The sequence below is a fragment of the Oratosquilla oratoria genome, chromosome 43 (genome assembly GCF_046742065.1).
Source record: "Oratosquilla oratoria isolate Oo_2021 chromosome 43, ASM4674206v1, whole genome shotgun sequence".
Taxonomy (NCBI): domain Eukaryota; kingdom Metazoa; phylum Arthropoda; class Malacostraca; order Stomatopoda; family Squillidae; genus Oratosquilla; species Oratosquilla oratoria.
In genome coordinates, this window is record NC_134819.1 from 8,845,928 (window position 1) to 8,858,326 (window position 12,399).

The window sequence follows — 12,399 nt, forward strand, 5'->3', positions numbered from 1 at the left end:
CCCGTCCCTTGTATATAGATGTTTCTTACCTTAAAAGAGATCCCAGTTGTCGGCAAAGGCCCATCCATTGGCCTTACAATGTTTTGCCAGCCTGCAGTTTATTGCAATAGCCTGGAATGAAACATGCCTCCAACTCTATCCCTCGGAATGATTCCACATACAGCAGGAACACTTCCCTTATTCCTAATCTTGTCTAGAGCATCCCGGAACCGCGCAAACAATTCCTCATCCCTAATTTACTTATGTCATTGCCCCCAGCACTCAAGTAAACGACGGGGTCCCTACCTTCCCTTACTAAACACTCTTCAATCCTATCTCTGTCATCACCTATCCCCGCGCCGGGGAATCACACCTGCGTCCTATGTTTCCTATCTTTATCACAGAAAGCCCTGTCTAAGTACCTCACTTGACTGTCTCTTACAACCAAAATCTTACCTGTATGTATCCTTCTTGAGCTACAATAGATTCAAAAGTCTTTATCTTCAGCTGTCTTACCAACTGCACTGGATGCTTCTCCATGCCCAATTACAGAGTGAATGCCAGTTCGTTGTTTTTTTTTTATTTCCAAACCATGCACGACTGCCTTTAAAGTTCTCACCAACAGTACCTTCCGATGGTTCTCTTTATATCTGCATCACATTTAAGGTCTTGGAATATAGCAATAGCCTTTTCTAGTATTATTGTTTCCGTAACAGAGTCGCCATCCAACTCCTTAATCCATATTAAAAGTGGGCGCTCTATCTCATTATGTCGATCTGTTCTAAACTTCGAAATAATGGTGACGCCTTTGGAAGGCTACACCCTCTTTATTGCATCTTTCTGTTTAATGATCGTGAACACTGTTGATGCATCGCGTCCATATTCTTTGGCTAAGTCACCCGCACACCACGCTCATGTTTTGCAATTCATATTTTACCTCCATCAATATATCTTGTCTTTACCTTTGGGACCCATGGTTATGCACAAAAATCAAAATAATACTGCACAAAACAGGCACAAACACGACAAATAAACAGCAAAGATGTAAACACACGAGCTGAAGCGTTGGGAATCATCGAAAGCCGAGTGAACAGTCTGCCACCTACCGCTGGATTTTCAAATTATCACGCATCACCATATCATATCTAAATTTCCGTCGTAGGTTAGGGCGTAAATTTTCAAAATTCTTACATCATATCTCAAAATTTTCGTATATCAGAGCGATCGTATCTCAAGGTATCAATTTATGTATATATATATATATATATATATATATATATATGTATATATATATATATATATTTAATATATATGTATATGTATGTATATATATGTATACACAGGCATATGTATATGTATATATATATATATTTATATATATATATACATATATATAATGTATATGTATGTATGTATGTATGTATGTATGTATGTATGTATAAAGTTCTCCAACCTGGAAGTTAATCTACTTCCCGAGGAACTAAATCGACTGCTAAATGCCGTCCGTAGTTATTTTTTACAGAGAACTAGGGCAGCCTAGCTAGTGGCTAGACTGGTACGTTTCCTTGATGGACTTATCGTTGTTGTCATACCTGAATAGAATCACCAGTGACGGTGATGTCGATCAAATAATTCTGACTGTCGTCCCCGGATTCGAACTGGGCTCGTGAAATTACGGTGCCATCATCTTGCCGACTGAGCTATTGACCCTATAAAATTCTCCAACCTGGAAGTTAATCTACTTCCCGTTGAGCTGTTAGGTGTGCCGGTTGTATATTGTCCATGTCTCACAGGTGTAGGGCAGGTACAGTAGGATTGCTGCTCTGTAAACCTTAAGCTTGGTGTCGAGGCGCAACCCTCTTCGCTCACAGACGTTTTGTTTCAGTCTTCCAAACGCTGTGCTGGCTTTGGCGATTCTGAAGGTCTCTTCTTCATCAATGTTAATAGAGCGTGACAGAATGCTACCAAGGTAGGTGAACTTGTCTGTCACTGTTAGTCTTTGGCCCTTGGTGGTTATGTGGGGTTCCGTGTACACAGCTGATTGGGCTGGCTGGTGGAGGACTTCGGCCGTATTGGTGGAGATGGTGAGACCAAAGTCAGCACAGGCTCTGGTGAACAGGTCCATACTTCTCTGCATATTAGCTTGTGTACTGGCATTCAGCTCGCAGTCATCAACAAATAGGAAGTCACGGGCTATAGCCTAATGCACTTTGGTCTTTGCCTGCAGCCTGTGATGGTTGAGGAGTTTGCCGTCTGTGCGGTATCGGAAAGTGACACCAATATCGCCCTCTCGGAAGGCATCAGTTACCATTGCGGTGAACATCATGCTGAACAGGGTGGGAGCAAGTACACAATCCTGCTTAACTCCATTCCAAACGGGGAAAGGTTGGGAGTACTCTCCGTCACTTTGCACTCGTGCATACATGCCGTCGTGGAACTGCTGGACCATCGAAATGAACTTGGCAGGGCATCCGAACTTGGCCATAATCTTCCACAGGCCCTTTTGGTGAACCGTGTCGAATGCTTTAGTCAGGTCTACGAAGGTGGTGTACAAGCTAACATTCTGTTCCTGGTACTTCTCTAGGAGTTGTCGGGCTGTAAAGATCATGTCCACTGTGTGTAACGGGACGGGTGTAACGGTATCGTTACATCATTTCCATCCAACGTTACTTGTAGACACAAAATGTAACGGGGTTGTCACATCATCATGAAAAAGGGTTCACTTGCACAAATGCCTCTAAGTTTTTGTTCTTTATTGTCGTATCAACACAAACTTAGTTTACACACTATTACACAGTCTTATCACTAGGGCACGTCACTTAGAACCGACCGCTCTTGGGGTGTGTGAGCTAGTTTTCATGCCCGGAAATGATGAGTAGACCAAAAATCTAGAGTTGCCCTGAATCGTGAACTTCTCTTATTGTTTTGTTAATTTGTTGTCCCACAAGGGTGGGGCAACTGCATTAATTACGTATTGCTGTCTACTATCATACATGTTAATTATATATCCAGGGGAGGACCGTCAGTATACGTAATATCGTATGTCAGTACTGGGTGGCTACTAGATTGATCGCGTGTGTTCGTTTGTGTGTGTGTGTGTTTGGTGGTCGACGGTGTTGTCGCGAAGCCAAAGGATCGATGTGTCAGGGATTTGTGGATCGCACTGGGCCTCGTGATGCTGACTCAGCGTTTTGAATGCCCGTGGTGGACAGTGAGTTAAGAAGTGGGTTATATGACTGGGGTTATATTACTCGTCGTGTATATGAGACGTATACACTGTGCAGCGTCCCGCGCGAAATCCACACTGGCTCTCAGGAAGCAGGTTGCATTCCAAATGTACATTGAGACGGTTAAGCATGATGCGAGCCAGAACCTTCCCTGCGATGGAAAGCAAGGAGATACCTTGATGGTTGCCACATGCGTACTTGTTCCCTTTGCGCATGTAAGGATGGACTATTGAGCGTCTTTGAATTCCTATGGTAGCTTTTCTTGAGACCACATGAAGCTAAACAGACTTGTGAGGTTCTCTGTCAATTTTGATCCACTGAACATATGTTTGATAGTTTTTGTGACTTCTTCAGTTGGGGGATCTGAGGGTGAGTCGTTGACTGGGACTTGAGGCAGTCTATCTATTTCTTCATTGTTGATTGTTGATGGTTGTTCCACCCAGCGCTCGAGGATCTTCTCTTTGTCCGATATAGGTGAGTTCCCATCAGTGGTAAGGACTGGAGACGATCCAGATGAGGTGGGACCATAGACAGCCTTGAGGGCACTGTAGAAGTTTTTAAATTCCTTCGTGTCTGCATAGGTCTAAATCATATTGGCTTTTTTGGTAAGCCATGTGTCCTGCATGTGACGCAACTCAGATTGTGTTGTTCTTTTGGCTGCGCTGAAGGCTTGCTTCTTTGAGGCGGAGGAAGGATCGTTGAGGTGTGACTTGTGAAGTCTATGTTTTTCCTTCAAGAGAGACTGGATGTGACGGTTGTTGTCGTCAAACCAATCCTGATGTTTTCTGGTAGTGGAACCCACAACGCTAGAGGCGGTGGTGTAAATTGCATCAAGGAGACGCGCCCATTCAGTTTCCACATCGGCTTTTGGTTCTGTGTTGGGAGGTTGGAGTTTGTTCTCTAGCTCCTCTACCAGTTTTTGCTTAACAAGGTCACTTTTCAGCTTAGAGATATTTAGTCGCTAGGGGACTTTAGTGCTTTGGGGCCTCCTGGGTGGTGTGATATGGTTGGTCATCTCGGAGATCAGTAGACGGTGGTCTATCCAGCATTCCGATCCACACATGGTCTTCGTAACTCTCACGTCCCGACTGTCCCTTTGCCTGACGATGACGTAATCGAGCATATGCCAGTGATTGGAACGTGGATGTTGCCATGACGTCTTGTTACGGTTTGGAAGACGGAAGACTGTTGATGATGAGAAGATCTTGGGCGGCGCAGGTTTCCAGGAGACATCCGTTGCTGTTGCATTTTTCATACTATGTTTCCCCAGCACTCCCTCCCACGATATATGGTCGCGGCGAATTTGGGCATTAAAGTCTCAAAGAATTATTAGTTTGTCGGTCCTGGGTACGGCAAAGATGGTGTCCTTCAAGTTCGCGTAGAACCTGTCTTTCACCACATCGGTGTTTGTCATGGTAGGGGCGTAGGCGCTAATCAGTGTGACATATTTCTTCCTTCAAAGTGGGAGTCGGGCAGTCATCAGCCGGTCGTTAATCCCCTTTGGGAGAGCAGTCAGTTTGTTGACCAGGTTGGCCTTGCTGGCAAAGCCAACGCCAGCCTCACGTCGATCATCTTGACCGCGGCCAATCCAGGAGAATGTGTAGCCGGCAGACAGTTCTGTTCGTTGGCCTTCCTAAGCCAGCCGAGTCTCACTAAGTGCAGCTATCTGCACATTATATCGGGCAAGTTCGCTGGCAATGATGGGGGTCCGTCTCATGGGTCTGTTGGTTTCAACACGGTCTTGGAGGGTGCACACATTCTATGCGCCAAAGGTGATTGTAGTCACCTTGGGTGATGTTGATCTCTTTGTACTTTTCCTACCGCTGGCATGGGATCCCCGCCAGCCGCGGCGTGCTGGCCAGAGAAGGATGAGACAAGAAATATTTAGGACACCATTTCTAGTCCCTTCCCCATGGTACGGGGGGAAGCAGTGCTGTCCTAAATAGGGCTGCTTCGTCGTCCAGGGGCTGCCGAATTCCAGCGCTGTCTCGCTGTTTCGCTCACTGGAAAGCGACCATATGGCCTGGACCGCCTACGTGCAGAATTGTGACTACGACTTCCAGTGTGTCCTCACCTGTCGCTTTGCCACGTGTCCACCGCCGTAGGACTTTGAGTGATAAGGAGGGTTTGCAGAGTGATGAGTGATAGGGATGAAGTCATGACTTGCGCGTGAATTTGATTAAAGTGAGGGAGAGTTGCGCAGGGGCGTCAGCCTCACTCTCTCGTTCCTGCCCATCTGAATCCGGTGGCACGACATGTTCGAGACGGCCGGAGAAAGCCCGGGATGCAGTGTATGGCCACTAGTGATATTTCTGTCTTTACTGTGCCCTGTTCGCGCTCCACCACACTCAGCTGAGACCGCCTTCCTGCCCGTTGAACCAGTCGAGTGATTTCTTTCGCGCAGTCTGCCGGAACCAGTATTCACATGCGTGGGTAGATAGTCCCTATAGTTCGTTTGCCGGAGAGCTACAGGTCTAGCTGGCTACCCTCACCTGGTTTAGCCCGTCTGCCAAAGCGGTTACCGGGGTGTGACCGCTGAGCATGCTACATCTACGGGGACCCACAGATGAGAGCTGAGTGCCGGTGGGAACCAAGGATGTCAGAGCTGTCCTTGATAGGACATGGCAGGGACTTCCTACAGAGGTGCTATCCCTCCATAAAACCCCATACACACCATGTATATATATATATATATATATATATATATATATATATATATATATATATGTGTGTGTGTGTGTGTGTGTGTGTGTGTGTGTGTGTGTGTGTGTCTGTGTGTTTCTGTGTGTATGTATATATATATATATATATATATATATATATATATATATGTGTGTGTGTGTGTGTGTTTGTGTGTGTATATATATATATATATATATATATATATATATATATATTTATGTATGTATATATGTATAGATATTATATATATGTATATATATATGTATATATATATATATATATATATATATATATATATATATATATATCATTGGACAAAATAAAGGCTCCGTCCTCATATGGTGTTTAATTCGTCATATATATATATACATACATATATATATATATACATATATATATATGTATATATATATATATATACATATATATATATATATATATATCAAACCAAGTAACGTAGGGGTCGTAACATACGAATAGAATAAAACTTAAACCCACTCTCGGAGAAAGATAAGCTGAGATAAAGAGTAAACCGTATATTTCGACCACTAACTGTGGTCCTCCTCAGCAGTTACATTTATAGGGTACATAGACAAGGGGTTATATACAGAGGAGGAAGTAGCATTGGGGAACTCAGTAATCCTCAGGTCACTTGCCCTGAGTGAGGTCGGACGTTACGTCCTGTGGAGATGAATTTGTCAACTGTCATACTAGTTATGGCATCAGGTGACCATTGACCTTTGGAAGTATTGTAATTTGGAAACTCTTTTAATGAGAACTCAATAATTTTTCTTTTGAAACTACAATGTGAATTGTATACTGTAGCTGCATTCTTCTAATCTATTCTGTGATCTAAAAGGCTAGAATGGAGGAATACAGCTGAGTTTTCTTGGCCGTATTTTAAAGAATTTTTATGTTCTTTGATAATAGTGGGTAGATCACGTCCCGTTTGTCCCCAGTACACTTTGTCACAATCGAAACATGGTATCTTATATACTCCGGATTTGTCCTTATTGGATGTTCTGTGATGGACATTTACTACTTTTTTTTTATATTATTTGGGTAACTAAAAGTGATCCTAATTTGGTTCCTAGGTAATAATTTAGATACGGCATGCATGGATTCATTATAAGGGAGTTTAATATTTGATTTTTCCCAGACAAATTTTGTGTTGGAATTGGTTGTTCTAAAATAACTGGTTTTGGCTTTGCTGAGGGCTTTTGTCAGAAACCAGTCTGGGTAGCCTATTTTTAATAATTGAGTGCGTACTGATTCAATTTCTGAGTTGAGAAATTTCGGGCTGCAAATCCGAAGAGCTCTTAAATATAGGCCCGAGGCAACACTATATTTTATATTATCCGGATGATTACTGAAAAAATGTAAATAACATCCCGTATGAGTAGGCTTCCTGTATACTGTAAAAGACAAATTATCTGGACATCTGATCACTAATATATAAAGAAAAGGTATTCTTCCTTCAATTTCTCATTCTACTTTAAATTTAATGCTATGTGCTAAATTGTTGAGACTATCAAGAAAAACATTGAAAGAGCCCCATTTGTCATCCCAGATAGTGAAAACATCATCGACATATCTGAACCAGAACATGTCGGCTGGTTTGATACTTGGTAGAAGTACGTACTCAAAGTATTCCATGTATAGGTTCGCCAACACCGGGGAAAGATTAGAACCCATCCTGCAACCGTACCTTTGCCTGAAAAAAGAATTTTTGAAGGAGAAAACATTGGAGGTAATACAAAGACGTATTAAACTAATCAATTTAGAAGCTGAAAGGGAAAGTTTATCTTGTGACGGTTGCAACTTGGTTTCCAAAAAACTGAGAACATCATCTACACTTATGTTTGTGAATAGCAAAACTATATCGAGGATAAGCAATTTACTGTGTTCTGGGATTTTTTGTTTCTTAATTTTATTTATGAAGTCCTCGGAATGTTTAATGTGGGAGTTGGAGAAACTTCCTACGAAAGGTGAAAGAATTCCCGTGAGCCATTTGGAAGTCTTATTTGTGCAAGAATTCCTGTTTGATATAATTGATCTAAGGGGAATGCCTTCATTGTGGAGCTTAGGGAGACCATAGAAATTTGGTAGCTGAGGGCTGATAACTTTTAACTTATTGAATAGGTCGTCTCCTATTATTTCACGGGCTTGCTTGTTAAATTCCGCTGCAGTGGACTTAAGGGGATTTTTAGTAAGTCATTCATAAGTATCCATATCTGTTAACAAATCAAGGGCTTTGGCCTCATAATTACACTGATCAAGAAGTACTAATTTCCCCCCTTTATCTGCTCTAGAAATAATTATGTTGTTGTGGTTACTTAAACTCTCCACTGCTTGTTTAAGTCGTTTAGGTAAACCACGATCTTGTTTAAAACAATCTGCTATTCCCTGCAAGAGTACACCTTTAAGACAATGCAAATCTTTATCATAATCATTTGATGCAATAAATCTATCAAAACCAACTATGTAATCAAGAACATGGTTGTTATCAGGTTTTAATGCGAAGCCAACACCAAGACCTAACACCTCATGCTCATTTTTAGTGAGTGTGACACTTGATAAATTAGTAATATTTTCTGTTAGAGAAAACTTAGACCACACACTGTTGTTGCACAATCTAGTCAGTTTTTTGTTGAGGTTCTTCTTATGTTGGACACTGATATGAAAGGCTTTTCCAAGTGCTAACTTTGAGAGGTGTTTGTGAATGTGAACATTTGGACTAACGAATTTAAGATTCCTGTTAGATAATCTCACACGGTGGAAGGCTGAGTCACACTCCAAGGAAGCAATCTTAATTCGTTCTTTCAGAAAAGCACTGACATAAGACGGAAAACTATATCCTAGTTGGCTGTGTTTACTAAAGCCAAAGGATTTAGGGCACACTTGTTCTTCCAGACAATTCACAAGAAACTGGTGTTGATTCTTCTTCTTCTTGCTGATGGTGAGAGAATTTTCAAACTGACGAAAGGCTTGCTTAAGTCCCTGATGTTGGAGGAGAATATGCAAAGGCGAAGAGAGTTCCATCGTGGACGTAAAATCAAATCAAGTAACGAGAGTGGGTTTAAGTTTTATATATACATATATATATATATATATATATGTGTATATACATATGTATATACATATATATATATATGTATATATATATATATGTATATACAGTATATATATATATATATATATATATATGTATTTATTTACCTTTATATATATGTATGCATATGTATATATGTGTGTATATGCATATATTTATGTATATATATATATATATATATATATATATATATATATATATATATATATATATATATATATATATGTATATATATATATATATATTGTACAACACCGAATGGGTCCCAGTGAACAGATATACATTTTTATCAATCACAATACAATCTAATTCTAAGTCATCAACATCGAGAGATATACTCTCTTGATGGCGCAATCGGTTAAGTAACTAACACTTGTCACGTGCTAGCACAGGTTCGAGTCCTTGGCTGTACCACGTTTCAATTTCTGCATGTTGGCCTCCTCGAGTCTCTCGATGTTGATGGCTCAGAATTAAAGTGTATTGTGGTTGATAAACAAATGTGTATATATATATATATATATATATATATATATATATATACATATATATATATAAATATATATATATATATATATATATATGATAATGGAATTTAAAATGAGAAATTGAATACGAAAATAATGCTACTTATGTCTTATTGCCTAACAGATATTGCCTTTTCAGGAAAAGGATCTTCATCCCAGTACATTCCCACACCCATCCTTACTGGCCCCATTTCCCCCCCCCCTATTAATCACCCCATATACTTTTCTCATTCCTATCACCATTTTGACCCTATTATCAACCCCGTCATAATCTCTATTCTCACACTCAATTCACAGCCACTGCCACTCCCGTTCCAGTCACCCATTCCTTTCCAGCATTGTCACTGCTGTTCTCACTCCCAAAAGCTGTTTCACTTCCCTTCCTCATTCCTTATTCAATCTCCACCCCAATGTTCATCGCCATTTCCATCTCCATTCTTACCCACCTTATGTACCACCTATTCTTGCCTCCGCCCCCCATTCTGGCTCTTCCCTCTCCCCCCCCCCATAGACTCTGTGCCATTCGCGCTGTGCTGTTATCTCGCTTCCAGCCATCCCCCTCCCCCCATCCCGCCTCCGGATAATCTGCTCCCCATCTGCTCAACTTCCACGACCTACTGAGCAGCCTCTACAAACTCCCTTACTATATTTCTCTCTCTCTCTCTCTCTCTCTCTCTCTCTCTCTCTCTCTCTCTCTCTCTCTCTCTCTCTCTCTCTCTCTCTCTCTCTCTCTCTCTCTCTCTCTCTCTCCCTCTCCCTCCCCCTCTTACTCTCTCTCTCTCTCTCTCTCTCTCTCTCTCTCTCTCTCTCTCTCTCTCTCTCTCTCTCTCTCTCTCTCTCTCTCTCTCTCTCTCTCTCTCTCTTTATCTATCTATCTATATATCCATCTATCCATCTATCTCTCTGTCTATATATCTATCTCTCTATCTATCTATCTATCTCTCTATCTATCTATCTATCTATCTATCTATCTATCTATCTATCTATCTATCTATCTATCTATCTATCTATCTATCTATCTATCTATCTATCTATCTATCTATCTATCTATTTATCTATCTATCTATCTATCTATCTATCTTTATCTTCAGTCTTCCTCCTTGTTTCCCTTACTATCTCCTTCCCTCCCTTTTTTCTTTACTCATTCCCTTCCCCCTTCTCTTAATCCCTCTTTTGCTCACCCCCCCTTCCTTGTTCCCCTTACTCCCTCCCTAGCTTCCCTCCCTCCTCTCACCCTCCCACCCATCAATCACATTTCCAGCTTCCCCTATTCCTGCTTTATCCCGTTCCCCTCTTGTATGCATACATTACACATCTTCCAGTGAGGATAACTCCTGTCGTACTTGAGTTTTACCCTCCCGAGTGCGTCTTGAACCTCGTGGAGAGGAAGAGCTGGAATAGATGTCCTCGTAACTATTTTTTTCTTTTTTCAAATGCATTTTGTACATTTTTTTTTCTTCACTAAACCCACAGCCCATCCCTGAGCTGAATGAAATAGTTTGCAGTCTGTACACTTGTACATAGTAACACGCCACAGTGTGAATATTTGGCTAGCGTGTGCGGGGTGGGGTGGGGGTGGGTTCCTTGGTAGAGAAAAGTTTAACTTCCCACACCCCCTCCCCACCCGCTCATTTTTAGTGTGGTGGAAGGTAAGTTGAAAGTGGAGGATTGGTGGAGAAAGAGAAAAAGGGCAGAAGGCGGGGAGATTCTTAGAGTGAACTGCTTAAATGAGAAAGAAAAGGAGGAGGAGTACAAGAAGCTGAGAGAGAAGTGGGAGTCAAGAATAGAGTAGAACTAGGAGTGGAGGAGGAATGGGGATGGTTCAAGGAGGGAGTCACAAGTTGTGCAAAGATGGTGTGTGGAATAAAGAAGAAAGGAGGAAATAGAAGAAATGGTAGTGAGTGGTGGGATGAGGAAGCAAAGAAGGGTGTAGAAGAGAAGAAGCAAGCTTTCACAGATTGGTTAGAAATTAGGACGAGGGAATCATATGAGAGGTACAAAGTAAAGAGAAGAGAAGTAAAGCATAAGATAAAGGAGGCAAAGAGGAGAACAGATGTAAAATTGGGTAAGAGTATGACAGAAAATTTTAAAAGTAATAAAAAAATTGGAAAGAAATTAAAAGAGGAAGAGGAGGCGAATCAAGTAGAGAAGAAAAGATAGAAGGTGCAGATGGAGATGATAATGGAAGAGAAGGCAGTGAGAGGAAGGTGGGCAGAGTATTTTAGAGAGTTGCTAAATGTGAAGGAGGGCAGGGAAGGAAAGGTAATTGCAGTGGGAAGCGCAAAGAATATGACAGTGATGAGTGAGGGAAATAGAAGAGAAATAAAGAAATATGAAGCGATGGCAGCTGTTAAGATGATAAGAGATTATAAAGCACCTGGGTTGGATAGATGTCATGCAGAATGTCTGAAAAAATGAGGTACAGTGATGGTGGACTGGCTGGTGTGGTTATTTAATGTTTGTTTAAGAGAGGGTAGAGTGCCGGAGGACTGAAGGAGCGCCTTTATATTTCCACTTTATAAGGGAAAAAGAGGACAAGTGTGAGTGTAGTAGTTTCAGAGGGATTACCTTGTTAAGGATAATTGGGAAGGCTTATGGGTCGTGATTGAGATGATTAGGAGAGGAACAGAGGGAGTAGTTGGTGAGGAACGATGTAGGTTTAGGACAGGAAGGGGTTGTGTAGATCAGATTGTTGTGGTAAGACAGATATGTGAGAATTTTGGGCTTTTATGGATTTGGAAAAGGTTTATGACAGGGTAGACAGAAAGGCAGTGTGGGAGGTATTGCAGATATATGGGATAGGAGGAAAGCTTTTAGGAGCATTCAAGAGTTTTTACGAGAGTAGTAGAGCTTGTGTTATGATTAGGAATGGAGA

The 12,399-nt window shown here is 41.4% G+C and overlaps 2 protein-coding genes across 2 annotated transcripts; both read right to left on the reverse strand.

Annotated features, from left to right (window-relative positions):
* Positions 1-1,735: 1,735 nt before the first annotated feature.
* Positions 1,736-2,116, reverse strand: LOC143021977 (uncharacterized). The gene has a single exon (XM_076179902.1). The coding sequence runs from the start codon at positions 2,114-2,116 to the stop codon at positions 1,736-1,738; it is 381 nt and encodes a 126-aa protein (XP_076036017.1).
* Positions 2,117-2,179: 63 nt separating this feature from the next.
* LOC143021978 (uncharacterized) lies at positions 2,180-2,587 on the reverse strand. The gene has a single exon (XM_076179903.1). The coding sequence runs from the start codon at positions 2,585-2,587 to the stop codon at positions 2,180-2,182; it is 408 nt and encodes a 135-aa protein (XP_076036018.1).
* Between the last annotated feature and the right edge of the window lie 9,812 nt (positions 2,588-12,399).

Bases quoted from the DNA above. Each gene is read 5' to 3' on its own strand.
- LOC143021977 (XM_076179902.1), bottom strand. From the start codon at position 2,116: ATGCAGAGAAGTATGGACCTGTTCACCAGAGCCTGTGCTGACTTTGGT.
- LOC143021978 (XM_076179903.1), bottom strand. From the start codon at position 2,587: ATGATCTTTACAGCCCGACAACTCCTAGAGAAGTACCAGGAACAGAAT.